General features: G+C 44.7%; 2 protein-coding genes and 1 long non-coding RNA gene across 8 annotated transcripts in view; 2 read left to right on the forward strand and 1 right to left on the reverse strand.

Annotated features, from left to right (window-relative positions):
- LOC309656371 overlaps nt 1–23,898 on the forward strand; it is a 214,753-nt gene that overhangs the window by 31,810 nt on the left and 159,045 nt on the right. The gene's annotated exons all lie outside the window — the stretch shown is intronic.
- On the forward strand, nt 1,567–23,787 carry CHRNA3 (cholinergic receptor nicotinic alpha 3 subunit). Of its 6 annotated transcripts, none has more exons than XM_082452637.1 (7): nt 1,567–1,682; nt 3,365–3,504; nt 3,618–3,662; nt 4,844–4,953; nt 11,577–12,588; nt 19,248–19,277; nt 23,399–23,787. In XM_082452637.1, the coding sequence occupies exons 1-7, from the start codon at nt 1,595–1,597 to the stop codon at nt 23,546–23,548; spliced, it is 1,575 nt and encodes a 524-aa protein (XP_082308763.1). In that variant the 5' UTR covers nt 1,567–1,594; the 3' UTR covers nt 23,549–23,787. The 6 variants fall into 6 exon arrangements, with proteins under 6 accessions (XP_082308763.1, XP_082308765.1, XP_082308762.1 ...); XM_082452639.1 differs by having other exon boundaries at nt 1,576–1,682; nt 3,210–3,504; XM_082452636.1 differs by having other exon boundaries at nt 1,582–1,682; nt 3,350–3,504.
- The window catches only part of CHRNA5 (cholinergic receptor nicotinic alpha 5 subunit), a 51,392-nt gene continuing 50,874 nt past the window's right edge, over nt 23,381–23,898 (reverse strand). Inside the window, exon 6 of the mRNA XM_082452662.1 lies at nt 23,381–23,505. Within this exon, the coding sequence (XP_082308788.1) occupies nt 23,481–23,505 (25 nt within the window). The 3' untranslated portion in view covers nt 23,381–23,480. The remainder of the gene's footprint in view (nt 23,506–23,898) is intronic.

Consider the following 23,898-nt stretch of genomic DNA (forward strand, 5'->3'; position numbering starts at 1 on the left):
TATGTTGTTTCCCCAGCCTGTTCATTGTTGCCTTATTTTCCTTGTTTATCAGAAAACAGAAGTCTCATTTCTATTTTTGCTGCAACACTAGCAGCAAATGGACATCTTTTCGTGAGCTTTTGGCCTTTTTTGGTCAAGTGTCTGTTTAACTCTTCTGCTCATTTTTAAAACTGGGTTTTAGTTTTCTTACTGCTGAGATCTTAAAAATAACTAGGTATAATTTACATATCATAAAACTCACGCATTTTAAGTGTACAGTTCAATGAGTTTAGTAAGTTTATCACTATAACCCAGTTTTAGAACACTTGACATCACCCCAGTAAGATCCCTATTCTTCCTTGTGAGTTTTGAGGGTTCTTTATATGTTCTGGATACAAGTCCTTGGTTGGATATGTGATTTGCAATATTCTTCCAGATAAAGGGCTTCTTGTCAGGAGAATGAAAATTCTCTAAATGGGGTCCTGACAGTAAGCCCCAATTCTTACAAACATTTTCTGAATCCTGCAAAATGTCTCCTTTTGTTTGGTTTTAATGTGGGTAGGTGACCCATTCTGGAAATAATAAAGGTGACTGACCTGTCCTGTGATAGAGGAACTCCAAGGAAGCCTGCAGTTACCCCACCCCACTCCTGGTGGGTGGTCCGAGAGACCAAGGGGCCCCAAGGTGGTCTGCTCCATCACAGAACCATCCTGGTGCACCCAGGGTGCAGATGGGCCGGTGGGCAGAGGAGGCTCTGCAGGGTCCAGGGGCCCGGAAGGGCAGTGCTTCCTCTAATGGCTCCATCTCCAAGACTTATTTTTAATTTTGTTATTTCTTTCTTTTGTTTTACTTTTTATCGAGACATTGCAACATATTCGACAGTAGACTAGGATAACAAACCTTCAGGTGTTTCTCATCTAGCCTCATCAATTACTAACTCAATGGCCGATATTGTTTCAACTGACTCCAACCCTCCCCCTCATGGTAACCCTAAGGACTCTTAAAAACACAAATACCATTATCACTCCTAAAATATTTAACAATTACTTAATAGTGTCAAAATCTTGAGTCCTCATCTTAAGGATGCGTTAGAACCTTTCAGGCAGGCCGGCGACTGTCCGTCTAGCCCGGTGGTCCCCAAGCCCGGGGAAAGGGGAGACTCGCACTCACCCGGGAAGCCAGGAACAGAGATTCGACCCCTATTCTTTCCCGTGGTTTGCCAGTACCTGCTCGGATTGGCCCGGCGCGGAGCCGTCCGTGGGCTGCACCGACCACAGAGGGAGGGATGAGACCGCCCAGCACAGCGCACTAGAGGGCCAGCACATTCCTGCTCTCGGACGCGAGCGCACCTCTCTCCCCAGCAGAGGCTCGGAAACCCCACGGCGGCGGGCGGGGCTGCGCCCGGGATTGTGGGTGGGGCTGGAGCAGCCGGCGCTCCGCGCGCTGCGCCCCGGTTCCGCTCCGAGTGGGCGGGGAGCGCCTGGAGCCCGGCCAGGCGAGTCTGTCTCCGCAACTGTCCCGCCGGCTCCCGACCGTCCGGCTCTGCTCGGCCTGCCCTCCGCCCCACGCCGCCCGCCCGGTCCGCGCGGAGCCTCTGCCAGAGGGCAGACCAGCCATGGGCGCCCAGCCGCGCGGAGTCCGCGTCGCGAAGCTCTTGCCGCCCTGGGCGCCGTCGCCGTTGCTGCTGCTGCTGCTGCTGCCAGGTACGGGCGCGGGGCGAGGGGGACTGGAGGGACGGGCGCCCCGCCCGAGCGGGGTCCGAAGGGGAGGCGGCCCGGAGCGCAGCGCGAGGTGGGGAGAAGGGCGCCGTGGCTGGGGACCCGAAACCCGCGTGGACTGGCTCCTGCCCGGCAGCGAGTTAGGTGGGAGGTGCGTGTTTCCCCCTCGGCTGCCCCATCCTTGAGAGTCATTTGTGCGCTCCCGGGAGGCGCGGGGAGGGCCCGCACTGGTGCCCTTCCTTCCACAGCCCAGGGTTACAGATTCGAGTCTCGGCCCTGCCCATCGTCCTGCTTGGCGCACCGGGTGATGAGCTGACGCGCCCAGGCCGCGGGTTCCACTGTCTGCATCCCGCCCACCTCCTCGTTTTACGAATAGATGGGGAAGCTGAGGCCAGAGAGGGCTCAAGATTTGATCAAGGCCACCTGGGGCAGAGGGGAGTCGTTAAGGGGCGCCAGCCTCTCCTCCTTGTCCGCGCCTCTCCGCACTCCTGGTACCCCCCCGCCTTCGCCTTCTGCCCGGTCTCTAAGGAGCCTGTTAGGGAGAAGCCGGCCCTGACAGAAAGGCTTCTGAGTGTCCTGGGAGCGGTGGTAGATACCAAGGGACGAGGGATTTGGCAGGGCTGCAGGCGGTCCCTGCAGCTGGGCGGGTAAGTCTGTTGGGAGACCACGTTGTGACCGTGCACTCAGAGCGCTGTTCCTGACCCGCCGGTGCTGAGGCCCCCACTACTCAGAGCGCTGAACACTCCCCACGGAGCTCCTGAATGTGGCCCCTTCTTTATTTTGGGGGGGGGGCGGAAGGGGACAGTCAAAATCCCTGGAGAAGTTGGGTTGGACTTAAAGGATTCCCTTCATCCCCTCCCCCGATTTTCCCCAGATCTGTGAGAAGCAACAGACAGCTGACTCAAGATGCCTGGAGTGTGGCTTATAAACAAAGAGGGTCCCCAAGGGTTTCAGAGAGGGAAGGGTCTTTGATCAGGATGTGAAGACAACATCAGCAGGAATCGTGGGTCGCACTCTGAGATCATGGGAGCCACGTAGGCACCCGCTTCAAAGATGTTTGGTGGCCAAACCCCTACAGGGTCCTGGGTGGGAAGAAGGAAAGCCCCAGTCCTAGGTTGTAGTCTCCCTCCGGCCCTGCGGTACTCCTGCCCTGGGAATGGACTGGTCATCTCTCCATTGTGGCTGTACGCAGGCAGATTGCATTTGTATCACACTGCTGCCGTGCAGTAACAAAGACGGTGAGGATGGTTCTTGAGCTCTTACCACATGCCTGCATGGAGCTAAGCACGTAACTCATAACAACCCTAAGAGGTGGATACATTTATAATCTGTCACAGATGAAGGAAATGAGGTTTAGAGAGGTTAAGCCACTTGCCTAAGCTCACACAGCTAACAAGTAGTCTGTCAGGATTTGCACCAGATCTATCCAAATTCAGAGCCCAGGCTTGTAACCGTTATGCTTCTCAACGAATGTGTGTGACCTGATGGAATCCCTCCTCTCTTGGGCCTCAGTTTCCTAGTCTTTAACTTCAAGGAGCAGGACTAGTCTGAAAGCCTGGCGTTCCAGAGAGTACCCTCAGCAGATGGAGAGGAAGCTGTAGGTGGATGGTGTCCCTGGTGAGGGGGAAAGTGACTTCCCCAGGATCTGACAGGGCTACTTCCCTCAGTGGCCAGAGCCTCCGAGGCCGAGCATCGTCTGTTTGAGCGACTGTTCGAAGATTACAATGAGATCATCCGGCCAGTGGCCAACGTGTCTGACCCAGTCATCATCCAGTTTGAAGTGTCCATGTCTCAGCTGGTGAAGGTGGTGAGTGCCAGAGCCACAAGCCGTGGCCGTGGGGTATGGAGCTTCTGGAATAGCCTTTCCCAGAACCAGCCTTGTTTTTGTAATTCACCATCTACTTTAATCTCTCCTTCTAGGATGAAGTAAACCAGATCATGGAGACCAACCTGTGGCTCAAGCAAGTAAGTGACCAGACCCTGGGCACAGCTGCCCCCTGGTGGTGACTGCTTTATTTGCTGTCTGTGAACCAAGGGCCAAAACCCCTACTTCACTCCTGTGGACCCAGATTGAGGTCCACTGACTGGCTGGTCTGTCTCTACCTGGGCTTGGGGTCATATGCACTGCTCTACACCCCTGTGGAAGGTCTGCAGGGCCCAGCCCCTCAAGTCACAGACGATAGACTGCGTCCTGTAAAGAGAGACCTCCATGCTCAGACGAAATGGGGCTGACCCGGGCCTGGAGCCCTGGCCCTGACTCTAGGGTGGCGCCTGAGGCACCTCTTCCCCTTCCTCTTGCTAAAAACTCATCCTTAAGTCAGAATCATATGCCGTTGTTGTTGTTGGGAGGGTGGGAGCCGGGGTTCTGGATTTTCCTGTTCAGATTGGGACCAAAGAAATGGGCTTCCACATGTTCTCCCCAGGGAGGCTTTGTGCAGACATGGACAGATAACTCACTGGCCTAAGGGTGATCCTTCCACCAGCTCAGCCAACTGGCCACTTCCTTGGAGGAAGTGGCCTTCCTTCCTAGGAGCCTTGCAGCCTTCCTTCCTAGGAGTCTGGCAAGCCAGATGGGCACGGTGCCCACTCAGCGCCCTATGGCACACGTTCCCTCCAGCCACAGCCTCACCTCTCTCCCCTCAGGTGCTCAGGACTCACATCTCCCAGCCTCTGCACCCAAACACTTCCTGGGCCCTGGTGGGATCGTGGCTCTTTCCCCAGACCCTTCAGAGGCCAACCCTGCCCAACCCAGAGGTGGAAGAGGGTTCTGTGTGTCATTAGTGCCGTTATTGGGGCTTAATGGCATGTCCAAGCCATTTCAGGAATGTAAATAGCAGGAGCTTAAGGCAGGGACCTGGACCTGGCACTGGAAATGACTGGAGAAAGCCCTAGTGGTCCTGATTGATTGATGGGGGCTGGGCTTGCCCCACTCATGGGGGCAGCTAGGAGGCAGCCTGCACACCCAGCCCAGTGCTGTCCCCCCACTAGCACCCACATGAGGAATGGGCCAGTGTGGTCTGCATTGCAGAGGCGGCTCTGACGTGCAGCCGAGGTGGGGAGGTCACCAAGATGAGTGGTGTCAAAAGAAGTAAAACCATGCTTGTCCTTCCACTGCCTCCCTCTCCCTCCTTGCCTTCTCCCCCCAGATCTGGAATGACTACAAGCTGAAGTGGGACCCCTCCGACTACAATGGAGCGGAGTTCATGCGTGTCCCTGCACAGAAGATCTGGAAGCCAGACATTGTGCTGTATAACAAGTAAGGTGCTGGGTGGCCCCCACCTCTCAGGGCTGTCAGCCTGGACCTGGGTCCTTGGCCTGCTGTGCTTTACAGCCTGGTCTTCCTGGGACCTTTTCCAAGAGAGCTCCATTCATTTGGTTCATTCCACAGGTATTTATTGATCTACTATACGCCAGGTCCTAGAGATACTGTGGCACAAGATAGATACCCTCCCCCTTGCCTCTAGGAGTTTATCAGACACACCAGGGAAGACAGGAATGAGTTACAGTATCCAAATATGCAATTACAGACTGGAGGAAGGGCAAGGAAGGAAATACATGGGGGTGGGCTTCTGTCACCAAGGCAGGACCTGATCTTCCCTGTAAGTCAGGCTGTAGCCGCGCCCCATGGCTAGACCACAGGAAAGCTTCATTCTTTTACTCACCCGACGAATGCTCCCTGCCCCTGCCTCACGCTGCACATGCGCATCTGCCCACCAGCTGCAGGAAGCTGCGCCTTTTTCTCTCTTTCAAATGTTCTTCCTCTGCCTATCTGAATCTGCCCATTGTGGCACCTCCAAAACCTGCCTCTTTCCTAAGCCCATACAAACCTGACACCTTCCACATTTAACCTCTGTTATTAGACAAACATAATTTTAATTGATATTTTACAGCATGTACTAGTTTGTTCTCCAGGTATTGACAGACTTCAATTTTGTAACTGTGCTTTGTCTCTGGAGTTCTAATGTCTTAAAAAAACCACTGAGCATTTTTCAGCAAAACACTTCATATAGAATTAGTCTAATCTGATTTTAAAGCATTCTGTGTTTAGATTTGTATGCCGTATTAGTACAAATCAATATGTTTTACTGTTCGTATTGGGACTAGAGAAGCTACGTTTTTGGCTGAATCCCACTTTCTAGTCATGGGTTAAAAGAAAAGCGTTCTTTAACCACTCCAAAGATGGTCCATGTTTTTATTTTTTTAATTTTTTTAACATCTTTATTGGAGTATAATTGCTTTACAATGGTGTGTTAGTTTCTGCTTTATAACAAAGTGAATCAGCTATACATATACATATATCCCCATATCTCTTCCCTCTTGCGTCTGCCTCCCTCCCATCCTCCCTATGCCACCCCTCTAGGCGGTCACAAAGCACTGAGCTGATCTCCCTGTGCTATGCAGCTGCTTCCCACTAGCCATCGATTTTACATTTGGTAGTGTATATATGTCCATGCCACTCTCTCACTTTGTCCCAGCTTACCCTTCCCTCTCCCCATGTCCTCAAGTCCATTCTCTAGTAGGTCTGCATCTGTATTCCCGTCCTGCCCCTAGGTTCTTCATAGCCATTTTTTTTTTTAGATTCCATATATATGTGTTAGCATACGGTATTTGTTTTTCTCTTTCTGACTTACTTCACTCTGTATGACAGACTCTAGGTCTATCCACCTCACTACAAATAACTCAGTTTCATTTCTTTTTATGGCTGAGTAATATTCCATTGTATATATGTGCCACATCTTCTTTATCCATTCATCTGTCGCTGGACACTTAGGTTGCTTCCATGTCCTGGCTGTTGTAAATAGAGCTTCAATGAACATTGTGATACATGACTCTTTTTGAATTATGGTTTAAGCTACAATAATCAAGACAGTATGGTACTGGCACAAAAACAGAAATATAGATCAATGGAACAGGATAGAAAGCCCAGAGATAAACCCACGCACATATGGTCACCTTATCTTTGATAAAGGAGGCAAGAATATACAATGGAGAAAAGACAGCCTCTTCAACAAGTGGTGCTGGGAAAACTGGACAGCTACATGTAAAAGAATGAAATTAGAACACTCCCTAACACCATTCACAAAAATAAACTCAAAATGGATTAAAGACCTAAATGGAAGGCCAGACACTATAAAACTCTTAGAGGTCCATGTTTTGTTTACTGCTTTCCCAAGAAAAGACAGCATTCATAAATATGTTTCTTTCATGCAACTTGTAAATTGGTCCTTAAAGAACTGGGACAGGAGATAAATTAACTGGTTTGCAGAATGTGAGCCATCCTAGAAATCTCCTGGCCCAAAGGTTCTTAAGGAGCTGAGCAGGGTGGTGAGAATTTTTGCTAAGCTAGAATTAAGAAAGTGGGCACAGATCTTAATCTTATGATTTGAATTTCTTAGCTGTTTTCTTGCTGGCAATCTTCAGTGAACAGCTGGGGTACTTTAGGGATGTGTGCTTTTAACAATACTGAGAGACATAGTGAAAAGCTTCAAATCAGGTGCGGAGAGGAGCAAATATCATAAGGAATTTCCTTGGAATCTGAAGCTGAAAATAAGACTTAGAGAATATCCTTCAATTCCTCTCTCCTAACCAAAACTTCAGTTTCTCTAAACCTCTGGTGAGAGTTTCTTTTCATTTCAACACACTAGAAACACTTTTTACCTTCTTATGCCAGTTTCTCCTGCCATGATTTTGTTCTTTGAAGTTCGTTCTCTAGTAGAATCCTCAGAAAGTGTTCGTGGACACAATATACCCTAAGTTCTTACAAGTTCATAACTCATTGTAACCTTTTTAGGTAATACTTTTAGGTCATCTTGCTGATATAAAATCCTTGGCTCATATTTTCCTTCCATGAAAATCTTAAAAATGCTGACTCATGTTCTGGTATGAAGTGTTGCTGTCAAAAACAATCGCCAATCTAATTTTCTTTTTTTCTTGTAAAATCTGGTGACTTTGGGGAGAGAAAAGGGACTCTATTAATAAGTGCGCCAGGACTACAGATGTAAACCAGGACTGTCCTGGACGAATTGGGGTGCATAGTCAGCTTGTTTACAAGGGGGTTGTTCTTTTTGTTGGGTAACCCAAAGATATTTTATCCTTTATCTTTAAAATCTAGTTGTTTTACTCTGTACCATATACATTATAAGCCTTCTTTTATTCCAGTAAATTTTTTGTGAATTAGAGTTTTTAAGATCTATTCTATTGCTTTCTCTCCCAGGAACTCCATTTTCACATATATTTGAACTGCTTTACCTATATTCTCTCCATATTATTTTCTCTCAAATTCTTTTTCTTTGTCTCTGATTTAAAATAATTTTTTTTCTCCTTTCTGTTTTTTATTTTCATCACGATACTTTCCCTGGTGTCTGCTTGTTGTTAACGTTTTAGTTTAGTCTTTATTTCTAAAATGATTTTTAAAATTTCTTTTTTCCCATTCTTTCCTAAGTTCTGTCAGTTCTTTATTCATCCTCCTGTTGCTTACCCAGATTCTTAACTTTTCTATTTCTAATTTATGCTGCTCTTTCAAAGTTTCTAAAGATCGTTCTTTCTGTTAGCTTAATTTGTAATGTCGGATTATCAGTTTCATCTGCTCTGAGGTTATATTTTTGTGGTGTACACTTGTCTGCTTGTAATTGTTATTCAATTACTTTTCATAGTTTTCTTACAATATGTTAACATGGGGTTCAGTCTAATCCTCTTCTGTTGCTCTTGTTTAAATAGATGGCCTTTGCTGTACTTTTAGGACAGGTTCCCAGAGGGGATGGGAGTGGGTAAGGGTGGGTCTCTTGTGTCACCTGCTTGGGAGTTCCCTCCTCAAGTGGTTCCCTTGAAGCATTTAAATACTCCGTGTAGCCACCTCCACAGTCTGAGAGCTGCCACTTCTAGACACCCGCTTCTCTAGTTTCGCAACCATCTTCTTTTTCTTACCCTCAGTTTCCCACGCTGTTCAATTTGGAGCCTACCCTATGCAGCTTTTTTCTGGGTGGGTCTCTGTCCTTCTGGAAGGCAGTTGGGGTGGGAGGTATTTCTGAGATCGAGCCCAGCCCAGCCTCCTCTGCAGACCTTGGTGGCTCCCCATCTTTTTGTCCTCTCCCACAAACTGGAACCAGTGGCCCCCTCTCTGTTTCACCGTTCCCCTTGCTGAGGATGCAGTGCAGAGTGGGGCCCTCTTTTTTGAGGGGCAGATACCTCTTGGTGATTTCTGTCTGGGGCTCTCGGGACAGGAGAACTCCCCTTCCTCTTCCCTCAGCCACCTCCACAGCAGCTAACCCCACCCGAATCCCACGCAGGTCCCGCTGGTGGTGGTGGTTCGACCCCACTCTCTCACACCTGAGGTTCTTGGAGTTCCACGTAACCTAACTTTGTTGACCACGTGGGCAGTGGGATTTTTCTTTTGCTCTCTTGTTGCCCTGTTTTTCTGAGGAAGTTTGGAAAGGTTAAAGAAACGGATGCCATCGTCATCTTTCTCATACCACTCACCACCCTCGCCCCACTTCAGCTCTTACTCTTTCCTTCTATTAAAGTGATACCTCAACTAATCATTTGCACCCACCCTGCCTTTTCTTTTTTTAATCAACTCACATGGTTCAGCAACACACTGGCTGAGTGAGACCTTTCCCCCCTCTGCTGACCCTTGCTGCCAGCCATCTCTTGGGCAGCCAGGGGGGTGAGAGCTTCGTTTATTTTTTTGGTCATCCGTTCAGTCAGCTAGTACTTACCGAGCGCCCTCACTGTGGCTGGGGCTCTGCCAGACCCTGGTACCCAGCGAGGTCTTCATCTTCGGTCTCCTGGTGGCAGAGCTAGGCCGCTGACACCGTCAGCAAGCAGGCCTCCTGGTCTGGGCAGACACAGCTGCGGGGGTCTGTAGGCAGCTGCCACAGTGACCAGGAGCCCTGGAAAATAGCAGACATGTGCACCAGCAACCAAGGTAAGCTGATCTCCAGTGTTTGGCCTTCTGGACACACAGACTTGAGGACTCAAGTTCCGACTGGTCAAGGCTCTGCCACAAACTCTCTGTGACCCTGAGCAAGCGAGTCCTGCTCTCTGACCTTCAGTTTCCTCGTCAGTAAAATGAGGGGATCAAACTAAAGCAGGGATCATTAAGCTTTTCTGTGAAGGGCCAGGGAGTTAAGTATTTTAGGCTTTGTGGGCCTTAAGAGTCTCCGTCGCAGCTACTCAGTCCTGCCCTTGTAGCTTAAAAGTAGCTGCAGACAATAGACCACGAATGGGTATGGCTGTGTGCTCCAATAAGAATTTATGTACAGAAATAGAGGGCAGGCCAGTGGGCCATACTTTGCCCTGGACTAGTCCCTGGGCTCTGCAGGTCCATTTTGTTGCTCCAGGATGCCCTAAGGAAAGTTGTTCTGGAGGCCTCCGCCTTCCCAGGGGTCCTCTCAGCCCTCTGCATAGTGTAGGCCAGCCTCCCAGGACTCCTTGGTGCCCAACATGGTCAAGTCCGCTTGGGGCTGTGCGGGTCCCCACCCCCTCCCCAATTCTCATACCCCTCCTTTCCTCCTGGAGCTGGGAATCATCTTCTTGTGGGAAACTGAGGGCACAGTAGGATAAAGTGGGGCTAAGAACATATAAACACAGCAGGGCACCTTTGGGACAACCCAGCCGGCTGGAGTAAAGGCGGGTAGTGGATTTGACATCAAGTCTTCACGTGTAACGACTGTCCTGCTCGACAGACACACATGAGGGTGGGAGGGCCAGAGACCAGCAAGGAGACAGGCCCCGGACACACCCCCTCCTGTCTTCACACAGTGCTATCCAGTAACAACCAGACAGGATATCCCTAAATGTTCAGGTCTTTTTTTTTTTTTTTTTCCCAGCTCTTCAGGCAAATGGGTATAGTGGTTGCTCCCTTTAGAAGGACATACATGCCTTCAAATGCAGAACTCTAAGAAATCAACAGGGCTGACCCACAGAAATGTCAAGAGCTTTCACTGGGCAAGGCCATTGTCATGAGGACCGGCTGGCATCGTGCTCAGATGCGAGACTGGACAGCGTGTTGAGCTGGTCGTCAGCAAATCTTCCACTGCACAAACCAGCTGATAAATGCCAACAAGCCAATTCTAGGAATAATGTATATCTCTGCATAGAAAGGGTGCACATAGCTAAACAGAAGGGAGAAGGAACATGGGGAGAAAATGGGGAAGGATAGGGACACAGAAGGCAAAGGAACCTGTCATGCTGGGTTTGAAAGACAAGGAATCAGAAAACATGATTATTCATTCTAAAACAGTGCAGGGAGGACTGGGGAGTTTGGTGAACGGTAGAACCAGGGTCCGGAGATAGGGCCTGGTAACAGACCCATCTAACAGGCTCAGTTTAATGGCAGTGGGCTCCTACGGTCGTCTCTGCAGCCCCTTCCAGGTCCTCGGTCCAGTTTGACATCCATGTGTGTACACACTTTGGGCTCCCAATGCAGACAGAATGAGGAGGCATTACCAGGGCCAAACCATAAGGACAGCGAGTGGCAAATATCCCCGAAGGTCACCTAAACACCTGCCTCCTGATGACCACTTTCATTAATTTCTTTTATTTCTTCAATTAAAGGAGAAAAAAAATCTCTGGCATTTGGGAGTGTCTCCATAAATATCAAGTTGGGAGTTGTATGGTGTGGAATGAACCCATGACACGCCCCAGGGCAGGGGGTGATGAGCGTGTCAGATTGTTGGGGGCTGGGGAGGTCCTGGGCCTCAGTATCCCCATTGGTAAATGGGATGGTGAACTGCGAGACCTTTTACAGCACTTTGAGCTCATAATCTGCAGTTTTACAAATCGTGACTTGCCGTTCACCTGCTGGCGGCGTGAGAAGCTGGACTAGGTGACCACGTGGTGATGACCTGTGTACCGCACACCTCCTCTTTGTCTCCACAGTGCTGTCGGGGACTTCCAGGTGGACGACAAGACCAAAGCTTTGCTCAAGTACACGGGGGAAGTGACTTGGATCCCCCCGGCCATCTTTAAGAGCTCGTGCAAAATCGATGTGACCTACTTCCCATTCGATTACCAGAACTGCACCATGAAGTTTGGTTCCTGGTCCTACGACAAGGCAAAAATCGACCTGGTCCTGATCGGCTCCTCCATGAACCTCAAGGACTACTGGGAGAGTGGCGAGTGGGCCATCATCAAAGCCCCCGGCTACAAACATGATATCAAGTACAACTGCTGCGAGGAGATCTACCCGGACATCACGTACTCGCTGTACATCCGGCGCCTGCCCCTGTTCTACACCATCAACCTCATCATCCCCTGCCTGCTCATCTCCTTCCTGACTGTGCTCGTCTTCTACCTGCCCTCCGACTGTGGCGAGAAGGTGACCCTCTGCATCTCGGTCCTCCTGTCCTTGACTGTGTTTCTCCTGGTGATCACTGAGACCATCCCGTCCACCTCTCTGGTGATTCCCCTGATCGGCGAGTACCTCCTGTTCACCATGATTTTTGTAACCTTGTCCATCGTCATCACCGTCTTCGTGCTCAACGTGCACTACAGGACCCCCACCACGCACACTATGCCCATGTGGGTGAAGACCATATTCTTGAACTTTCTTCCCAGGGTCATGTTCATGACCAGGCCGGCAAGCAATGAGGGTAACACTCAGAGGCCAAGACCCTTCAATAGCGCTGAGCTCTCAAACCTGAATTGCTTCAGCCACATAGAGTCCAAGAGCTGCAAAGAAGGCTACCCCTGCCAGGACGGGCTATGTGACTACTGCCACCACCGCATGGTAAAAATCCCAAATTTCAGTGCCAATCTCACGAGAAGTTCCAGTTCTGAATCTGTCAATGCCGTGCTCTCCCTCTCTGCTCTGTCACCGGAAATCAAAGAAGCTATCCAAAGTGTCAAGTATATTGCTGAAAATATGAAAGCACAAAATGAAGCCAAAGAGGTAAGGATATGTCTGTTATTACATTGGTCATTCATTCATTCAACAAACATTTTATTGGTTCCTTGTGGGCAAGGCTTAGGGTGGGGTTAAGGAATTAGACTGGCATCAGTGGCTTGTGTTCAGACCAGCTCCTCATTTACCAGTTATTTATCCTTGGATACACCGCCTCACCTCTGTGAGCCTGTCTTTTCATCTGTAAAATGGGATGATAAAGGTTGTGAGTATGTGGTGCCCTGCATTTAGCTGCTGGGCTGCCAGCAGTTTGGACCATTGGAACACCTGATGCTCAGTGAGTGGATTAGGAGGTAGGCTGGAAGAGGGCATGAGGCCAGATGATCTCCAATTAGTATTGATGTGCTGAGCTGACATTTTAAACTCTACTAATTGTGTCTCCCTACTCCCCTTTAAGAGTAATTTACATAAAGTACACACCTCTTAAGTCTGCATCTCAGTGAATTTTTACATTATGTGTACACCCATGTAACCATGATCTAGGTAAAGATACAGAACATTTCCAGTGCCCCAGACAGTTCCCTTGTGCCCCTCCCCAGTCAGTAACCCCCTCCCTCCCTCCTCAGTAACCACTGATCCCGACCTCTTTTATGTTAATTAATTTTACCTATTCTTGAACTTCATATAAGTGGAATCGCATAGTATAAACTTTCATATCTGACTTCTTTCATTCAGCAAAGTGTACAAAGATGTCTGAGGTTTATCCTTTTGGTTTATTATTGGTTCGTAAGATTCTACAGTATGACAACACTGCCTTCTGTTTATTCATTCTACAGTTGTTGGACATTTGGTTATTTCCAGTTTGGGGGTGATATGAATAAAGCTGCTATAAATTTATACATATCTTTTGGTGAATATATACACTCGTTTCTCCTGGCTACATTCCTAGGGGTGGAATTGCTGGATCATTGGAGAGGTGTGTTTTTCACTTTAGTGGACACTGTCAGGTTTCCGAAGGGTTGAGCCGATTGACACGCCCCCTGGCAATGTTTGAGAGTCCCAGCTGCTGCCCATGCTCGCCGCCAAACGGGGGTGAAGTGGCCTTTCTTGTCCCTGTGGAGTAATGATTAGGGCTCTTTTTCATATGCTTATTGGACATTTGGATATCTTCTTTTGTGAAATATCTATTTACACTCTTGCCCATCTTTTTTTAATTGGGTGAACTTCTATTTCCTTCAAAAATCTTATGCTAGAACTAGTGATAGGTATTAGTAATGGGGAAGCTTTACACTTATGTGTTTGGCTGCTCCCACTCTGCTTACCCCCAAGGTTACCAGAATCATGTTCAATAATTTTTTAAGAAGCTCTGCTTTAAAATTAACTGGTTCTGCTTTAAGTTGATTATTAGCAAAGAGCTAATTACCAGATAATTTCAGCTCCTGATGCACTGTATGTAGGTAATTAATGTTGGTAGGGAATGTCTGGAGCCTCTTTTATTCAGCTGTGAATGGCATATTAAAGTAGATGAGACAGGAGGGAGATAGCAACAGTGGCCCTGTGTCCTCACCCCACCCATCTGAGCAACTCTGAGCCCGTCTTGTGACTGTAACAATGCAAAACCTCCCACCGATGCCAGAAATTTAGCCAAAAAGTCAGGCCCTCCTTTAAATTCAGTTGAAGCAGTTGGTTGTTTTTTTTTTCAAGTCTGTATTGAATTTGTTACAACATTGCTTCTGTTTTATGTTTTGGTTTTTTGGCCCTATGGCACGAGGGATCTTAGCTCCGGGACCAGGGATTGAACCTGCACCCCCTGCATTGGAAGGCGAAGTCTTAACCACTGGACCACCAGGAAGTCCCTGAAGCAGTTGTTGGACATTAAGTACATGATTAGAGAATCTCATTTGTCTAACGCTAATCACTTTTGCAGATATTCTCTACCCTTTCTTTATCCACTTTTAAAATAATCGCTTCTTTTGAGTGATAATTTACTAAAGATTGAGATCTAAGTACCCATCGTCTTTGTCAGGCTATTAGAAACTATCTTTATTCCAAAAATTATTTACTAGGAACCATACAAGGTGTTAGAATTTCACGAGGGTTTTAGTTAGTGTCAGAGTTTCCACAAGACATGTGATGGAGGCAGACAGTAAAACAAAAATGTTACTGAAAGGGAAGTCACAGCTGAAATGCCAGGAAGGTAAATTAGTGAAATAGCCTGACTGTGGCCAGCTAGAGGCACATGGTTCATCTCAAGGGGCAGCCACTCCTCACCTCTGGTCATCTGTTACCACAGGTGAATGTGGTCCCATTATTTTTCCAGAGAAAGCAGAAATCTGGACCACCGTCCAGTGGATTGCAACCTGTTTATGAAAGGGTGGCAAGCGTTAGAATAAAGATGCCTACTCAGTGCACTGAGGAGAGTCGGGCTGTCTGAAGGATGCCTTCTTTCTCTCTTACCGTGTGACTGACAGGCTGCTGTTTACATAGAGTTTTCTAGAGGTATTTTAATTTCCTAATTCCCTGGCTCCAACTTGGTTGGTTTTAACTGTCCTGGGCTCCTAGGAACTTGGAATGAACAGGCTTAGTTCTCCCAGAGCCATCTCCTGAGGGTGCTGAGAGCCTGTGAATGACTGTCCCTGGACACGCCAGGTCCCAAAGGGACAGGAGTGTCACCTGCCTTGGCTGTTCTCTTTTCAAGTTGTTTGTGTTGGTCACCCCTCACACTTGTGAGGTGTTTAATACTCTAAATTCAGAGTTAGGGCTAGGAGTGGGTTACAAGTTAGGAAACTAGTTAGGGAGCTTGTGGTCTCATGTTAATACTCTCCGTTTTACGGTTTTGACGGCTGGTCATTTGGTTCCACTGTGTGAGTTATTGAGGTCTTGGAGGTGTGCATAGATCAGAGCCATGATCTTCTGAGCTAATAACCCTGATACAACTTGTTTTGTTTGGCTCAGATATAGATACAGAGATACATCTATATATCTATATGTATGTATATCTGTTAGTTCATTCATTCCAACTAGAGTCGGACTTCTGATCAATGATTTACTTACATGTGTTGTAATTACTGTTTTCTAGGGTTACATTTTGGCCATCTTATTTCATGTTTTCCATTTACTTTTTTTTTGCCTCAGTTCTTGCTGTTTACTAGAAAGTTTGAATATTTTTTGCTGGTTGAAAGTCATGTGTTTTATTTTTATTCTTCTACTAGCTCTTCCTAACTGATTTAAACCCATGCTCAAGTTCTGTTTTCCATATCAATCGGTCTCTTACATTTTTAAGTATCTGTATTTTGCCCCCACCCCACTGTCCTTCCCCTCTGATCTTCCTCACTGCTTTGGTTACCTGGGTGTTACTAGAGCTTTAGTTCTGGTTTTTCATGAATGTATGTTTTGGTTTTTGACCTTCCTTTTTTTTTTTTTAGTCTGTAGTCACCCCTCACATCTATCTTATGGTGTCCTCCTGGATTTATTTCTTTGTGTTGGCATGCCTTCTCAAGAGTGTTTATGGATAAACCTTTTGGGGCCTGTAGGCTTAAAAATGTATTGTGGGGCTTCCCTGGTGGCACAGTGGTTAAGAATCTGCCTGCCAATGCAGGGGACATGGGTTCGAGCCCTCGTCCAGGAAGATCCCACACGCTGCGGAGCAACTAAGCCCTTGCGCCACAACTACTGAGCCTGTGCTGCAGAGCCCACGAGCCACAACTACTGAGCCCACGCGCCTAGAGTCCTTGCTCTGCAACGAGAAGCCACCGCAATGAGAAGCCCGTGCACCGCAACGAAGAGTAGACCCCACTCTCCGCAACTAGAGAAAGCCCACATGCAGCAAGGAAGATCCAACACAGCCAAAAATAAATAAAATTTTTAAAAAAACTGTATTGTGCCCTCACTTTTATGTGAGAGTTAGGCTGGATACGAAATTCTAGGGTTGAAGTTCTTTTCCTTAAATACTTGAATAACACTCCATGGCCTTTTTGCCTCAGTGTCGTTTCTGAAAAAGTTTTAAGTTAATCTGAATGTTGTTCCTTTGCAAGTAATCTATTCTATCTAGGAGCTATTAGAATTTTCTGTTTGTAGAGAAATCGAATGACAACAAACACATGTGTTGGTGTGGGTCTCTCCTAGTCTGTTTGGCATTCCTGTGAGCCATTTAATTCCAAGGTTTTTCATCTCGCTTTAACTCTGGGGAAGTCAGCGTTATTTCTGTAAAGATCTCCTGTTCACCCTCTTTTCTCTTACCCTGAACTGTTGTTGTACAGATGGGATACCTCTGCTCCCAGCTTCTCCATCTCCTAGCTTTTCTTTTACATCGCTGCCCCAGGTGAGGTCCTTACTCTCCTCCCTGTTTCTTTCCGGGGCTGTATTTACCCTTGCCATTCATCCCAGCTCTTGAGTTCTTTATTGCGACTTGCCTGTTGTTCACACTTGTATTTCCACTTGATTCTTCTATAACACTGCTTGTTCCTAACTTCGTGTTTCCAATGTTCTCTCCTATCCAGTGACTATCTGGATAGTCTCAAAAGACTATCTATCTTGTTTAGTTTAAATCCTTAACCTACCTGTTCCATGAATTTTCTTTCAAATACCTAAGTTTGTGTATTGGGGGCCTGTAAACTCACCTTTTCTGGGGGTGTCAGCCATCCTTACCGAACTGTGTTTGAGGGGCCCAAACCCAGGCTTCCCAAGGCAGAGGACCCACATGGCCACAAACTGGGCTAGACCCCCCTTCAGGGGCGTTTCCTCCCCTCCAGGTGACCTTGTCCCTGAGGATCTCCTCCACATCCCTTTCACTCAACTGCAGTTGTTCATCTTTGATGTAGGGAGCGAGGAGGGAAGCCTCAGGCCCCACCAGTCAGTGGGCACCTTCTCTGCCCTGCTGTTCCCTTCAGCCAGGCCCTACTTTGCTGACAAGTGGCCCTGCCTGCATCTCTGGGCCGGGAGTGGCAGGCTGGAAAGAGGCACAGGGTTGGGGGAGAGAAGAGCACAACCAAGCCTTCCCCAGTCCTTCCCTCCACCGAGACCCTCCTCTTCCAACCCCACGCTCACACTCAGCAGGCCACACCTGCCCAGGTTTCTGACGGTCTTTAAGGCACAGTCTCCTCTTGTTTCTGGGACATCTCCAGGGTTGGGCTGGGAGACAGAGCCAGGGGCTTGGGCTAGTTCACCATTCTGCCTAACACTCATCTACCTGTTCACGCATCATTAGTGCCAAAGTTTCCAGAGAATGACCAGTATCATTGTGCCTTAAAGACTCAGAGTTAGTTAGACATAAAATTAAGTTTCACCCAGCTCTATTTGCAGCACTGTTTGTATTCATGTGTAAAACCCAAGTCCCCTCTTTCTTCACCAGGCTAAACCATGTGAAGTGCTCTCAGAGGGAGATTTATACTTGGTTAATGGTCATTTTTAAAACCAGCATTAATATCAGTAGGTATTATTCATTAAGGACCCTGTGCCAGGCACATATTTCATTTAATCCTCATAACAACTCTCTGAAGTAGGTACTGTTCTTATCCCCGATTTACCAATGAGGAAATTGAGGCTGAGAGAGGTCACATAATTTACCCAGATTCTCACGCCTAGAAAGGAGCAGAGCTGGGATTATAACAAGTCTTGGTTTTCCCACCCCACTGCCTCCTAGGCCCTAGGAGGTTTAGCCAGTAGGGGGTCGGCAGAATCACAGGGTCTATTGTATATTGGAATCTTTTACACCCAAAGTCTTAGGAATTCAAATAAAGTAACCGGTGGCAAATAGGGCATTATAGCTCTAATCCACTGACTTCTCAGTGTCATGGGGGGGACACATTCACTCAAGCTCATAATGGTGAAATAAAATCCTTGTCTCCCAGCCCCATTTCAGTGCACTTAATTAAATTACTAAATCACATGCTGCCTCTTTATTATGTGATTATTTCTTCAAAATCAGTTGATTCATGGGTTCTCTTTTTCTCAATCCAATTATGGTTTCCTTTCTGAGTTGTCTAGGAGTATAATTAATGTGCGGTTCTCCTTCCTGTTTCAAGCCTAAATTGAAGCTGTCTTATATACAATTAGTCTTGCTCTTTCTTCCATCTTTTACTTTATGGTCAGAATTTATTTCTGATTTTGAACCTGTTCTGTAACTGTATAGAATTCCATGATACTTTGGCCTTCTAATTGAAGATGTATTTGACTAGTTGGGCATTGTGGAGAGGGGGTGGTGGGAGAGGAAGAGTGATGATGGGCTTGCCCTGATGTGCTTATTTCATTTTTGAAACAGACGTTAGAAGGAAATTAGTATCTAAAACTGGATAAGAGCTAGTACTTGAATTATGTTGGATTGTATTAGCTATTCTAACAAAGGCCGAGAATCCTCCTGCAGAGGTGTAAATCAAGTAACTGGTTTTAACTAACTTTATAAATTGGAATTCAATTTGGGGGGAAAAAAAGGGTTACGTAGATGTTAAGAAATTTCTGATTTAAAACAGACTTAATATGACAGATATTTTATTCCTGTTTCTCTAGTGCATAAAGAGAAACTTGAGAATGGTAGATTTCCTCAGACTACATCAGTTAGGAAAAAAAGGTTTCTTGCATTTTGGCAAGCAGAATGGCTTCTTCTACTGAAACACATTTATTAAATATTCAATATTGAAAACGTGTTCACTTTGCCTTTTCCTTCCTGCTTTATTTTTTCCTCTTTCATGATTTTTGTTTTTGTCTTTCAGATTCAAGACGACTGGAAGTATGTTGCCATGGTGATTGATCGTATATTTCTGTGGGTTTTCATTCTGGTGTGCATTTTAGGGACAGCAGGATTGTTTCTGCAACCTTTGATGGCCAGGGATGATGCATAAGCACTAAACTGTGTGTTACTTACGAGGTTACTTATGTGTGTTGGGGGAGAGGGGGCTCACTGTTTTTTTAATTTTATTTTTTGTTGTGGTAAAATACACTTAGCATAAAATTTATCATCTTAACCATGTTTAAGTGCACAGTTCAGTGGTATTAAATATATTCACATTGTTGTGTAACCATCACCACCATCCATCCCTATAACTCTTCATCTTGTAAAAGTTAAACTATAGACTAGTTAAACAATAACTCCCCATTCTCCCCTCCCACCAGCAACCATCATTACTCTTTGTCTTTATGACTTCGACTACTCTAAGTACCTCATATAAGTGGAATCTTACAGTATTTGTCTTTTTGTGACTGGCCTATTTCACTTCACAGAATGTCCCTAAGGTTCATCCATGTTGTAGCATATTGCAGAACTTCCTTACTTTTTAAGGCTGAATAATAGTCAATTTTAAGTATATACATTTTGCTTATCCATTTATCTGTTGATGGACACTTGGGTTGCTCCCATGTTTTAGCTGTTGTGGATAATGCTGCTATGAACATGGGTGTACTCTCTCCGATATCTTGCTTTCAGTTCCTTTGGGGATATACCCAGAAGTGGAATTGCTTGATCATATGGCAATTCTATTTTTAATTTTTTGAGGAACTGCCATACTGTTTTCCACCATGGCTGTACCATTTTATATTCCCACCAACAATGCACAAGGGTTCCAGTTTCTCCACATCCTCATCATACTTATTGTTGTTTTTTTGATAATAGCAAACCTATTGGTTGTGAGTCAGTATCTCATTGTAGTTTTGATTTCATTTCTCTAATGATTAGTGATTTTGAGCATTTTTTCATGTGCTTATTGGCCATTTGTATATCTTCTCCGGAGAAATGTCTATTCAAGATCTTTGTCCATTTTTGAATTGTGCTTTTTTTTTATTGTTAAGTTTTAGGAGGTCGCTATGTATTCTAGATATTAATCCTTTATCAGATATATGATTTGCAAATATTTTCTTCCATTCTGTGGGTTGCCTTTTTACTGTCAATAGTGTCTTTTGATGCACAAAATTTTTTAATTTTCATGAAGTCCAATCTGTCTGCTTTTTCTTTCATTACCTGTGCTTTTTGTGTCATATCCAAGAAATCATTGCCAAATCCAATGTCATAAAGCATTTGTCCTGTTTTCTTCTAAGAGTTTTATTGTTTTAGGTCTTACATTTAAGCTTTTTCTTGATAGAGCTTCATACCAATCATCACTTCCTATCATCAAGCTACTGGCTTTGCTTTTGACAGTTCAAGGTTTACTTATTATCCAGTTGTCTTGACTTCTGTTTAAAAAAAAAAAAAGATTCATGCAAGAAAAATGTCAAGAGAATTATGGCTAAATGAATATTTAACCAGCCTTTCGGGTAAGGTAATGTCAGAATATAATTCTTCTACAGTGATAAGTAGCATGCTATGCTATGGACCATGTAAAAATGGACTAAATATGAAAACTTTTTTTTTTTAGTGGTCGAGATGTAACTGGATTAAAAAAAAAACCTTACTGTTCAGAAATGCGAAAAATCGTTTTGTTCAGTATCACAACAGATTTCCCAATGGTTTTCTTATTTAGCTCACAATCTCCTTGCAGTTTATACTATTTCAGTAAGATCTCATTACTATCATTTCTTACCATGCACCTTTTTTTTTTTTTTTACTGTTTTTCAAGAGTCTAAGGACCATGCCCTCATTGTAGATGGCCTCAGTTATTTATCTTGCATAATTCTAAATTATTATACTATGAGAAATTATGCCTAGTCACACAGTCATTGTTAATGAACCTTTAGAATGGGGTTTCTCAACCTTAGCACTAGTAGCATTGTGGGCCAGATAATTCCGTGTTGGGGGGAGGGTGGGGTCTGTCCTGTACGTTGTAGGATCTTCTTTAGCAGCACCCTGGCCCCTACCCACTAGATGCCAGTAACATACCCCCATCCCTTGCCAGGTGTGATGACCAAAAATATCCCCTCAGGGGCAAAGTTGCCCCTGGTTGAGCACCATTGCTTAGACAAATTATTAAGGAGAGAGTATCCCATACTCCACTTCTGAATCTGAATAACCACTGGCAAGAGATGATGATTCACAGAGACCATTTTAATCTTCTCATTAGTCATTATGATGTTTTTCCTATGCAAAAATAAAACTGACAAAATTGCAGCCCACTGATTCATGTTTCAATAAGCCAAAAGAAGATTTCTATAAAATGTATTTACATGTAAAATTTTAAAGTATTAGTAGTGGAGATATAATAAGAGGGATCGGGGATATATACATGCTATGATAGCCAACTGGCAATTTAAACTCATCGAACGAGGAGACTTTCACTCACTAAATAGCATTAAACACCTGCCTAAAATAAAAGGCAAATTAGACAGGAGCCCTTCTGCCTTCCAAAGAGTGTTGAATTGAACTTAGACCTGTTACTTACTATAAATAAATAAGGCATCTGTTCTCTCAAGAGCTAAGAGTTCAAAATCGAATACAAGATTTCTGTCGGTATTTTCTTCCTGGTCATAGCTGAGTCAGGGACGTTAGAGATGAAATTTTTTTTTTCTGTTTTTGTTTGTTTTTTTATTTTTTTGAATTTTATTTTATTTTTTTATACAGCAGGTTCTTATTAGTCATCAATTTTATACACATCAGTGTATACATGTCAATCCCAATCGCCCAATTCATCACACCCCCACCCCCACCCACCACTGCTTTCCCTACTTGGTGTCCATACGTTTGTTCTCTACATCTGTGTCTCAATTTCTGCCCTGCAAACCGGTTCATCTGTACCATTTTTCTAGGTTCCACATATATGTGTTAATTTGCAATATTTGTTTTTCTCTTTCTGACTTACTTCACTCTGTATGACAGTAGAGATGAAATTTTAACTTGTCTACCTGTGATACATGATACTGTATTGAATAAGTAAGTAGTAATAGGCTAAGACCAGATTACATCTAAAGGCCCTTGCAACACTAATATTCTAGTATTGTAATTGTTGGAATGAAAGAGATAAAATTGAAACATCACAGGTATGTAACAATGTACTTATACATAATTACAATACCACCTTTAATCTTAGAAGATGGTTTTCTCACAGAACAATTTAGTAGTATCCACAGACGTGTCCTTAAAATGGGATTCACTTAGTTGTCATGGACACTTCTAAGATCAAAGATAAAAAGATGCTACCAGAATTTATATAGAAGGTGGTTCTATTAATTGTGGGAAAAAGTGGACAAAAGGATTGAAATGAATGTTAAGGATATGCTACTGCATGTTGACACGAGTTATCTATTGTATGATTTCACGATGGAAGGTAGGCTGTAAAAATAGTTAATAATTATTCAGTTTACGCATCTACAAAATAAAGTAAGCCTTAAAGGAGTTCCCAATTCCCATTTTTCATTCAACATTTTTCATTCAACATTTTTAAAAATGTTGGTTATAGAAAAGCAGCATCACATTCAATCATTATCATACCAAGTAGTCAGCTTATTTAATACAGCAATATATTAAGATTAGCTCTTACCCAATGAATACAGGACAGACAGAATTTTTAAATGTGTACCTTTACCAAATGAAATCAGTCTTCAAATACAACAGGAATTTTCCAGCACAGTCAAAAGATGAACTTAACTGTTGATTACAAAGCAGATTTGACAGGATATAAACATTAGATTTTTACTAGTACAGTTTAGATAATATTTTATGCTGCTATTTTTAAAAGATCAAATGTTATTCAGCCAGTTATTACTTCAGTCATGCAGGTAGATGTTCTAATGGGCAATCTATTAAGATAAACTGATGTTAGTGTCTGTTAATCTGTTGAAGCTTGCATCAAATTTTAAACACAATTTACATTTTCATAATTTTATAGGTGCCATAAGAGATATGTGCCTTTTAACTAAATTCCTACTACAGCCCCTAGGGAAGTGTCACTTATTTGTGTTTCCAATATGAATTGGTACTATTATATTTGCCCATTTATAGATAACTGGAACAAAAAGCCCAAGAGATCCAACAATTGAAACCAGAAGAAAAGTCCACAGAAACATCCGATCAAGAACCTGGGCTATGAATTTCCAATCTTCAACAACCTGTATCAAAAACAAAACAAAACAAAAAACCCACGTTAAATAATTAAGACACAAAATCCGTAAATTTACACATCGACTTATAAGTGGGTTCTTTTGATAGAATTTTAATAAAATATAGTACTTAGATATTTTATAATAAACTTTAAAACATCTTTTTAATTCTTACTATATACAGTTATCTTTATTACTTGTTCGGCCCAGTAGTGTTTACTTATTTTAATTTTTAAAGATAATCCAGCCTGAAGTTAATTTCATGACAAATTAAAAGTTGGTTCAGAATAATATATATTCAACAGCTGTTAATCTTCCTCACCTCACCTGCTTTATTTTCCTAGGATTTCCTAGGGACAATTTTAACCTAAGCTCATGAGTTCAGAGCTTCTGGTGAGCTCA

The sequence above is a fragment of the Balaenoptera physalus genome, assembly GCF_965194825.1.
Source record: "Balaenoptera physalus genome assembly, chromosome: 2".
In the NCBI taxonomy this organism is placed as follows: Eukaryota; Metazoa; Chordata; class Mammalia; order Artiodactyla; family Balaenopteridae; genus Balaenoptera; species Balaenoptera physalus.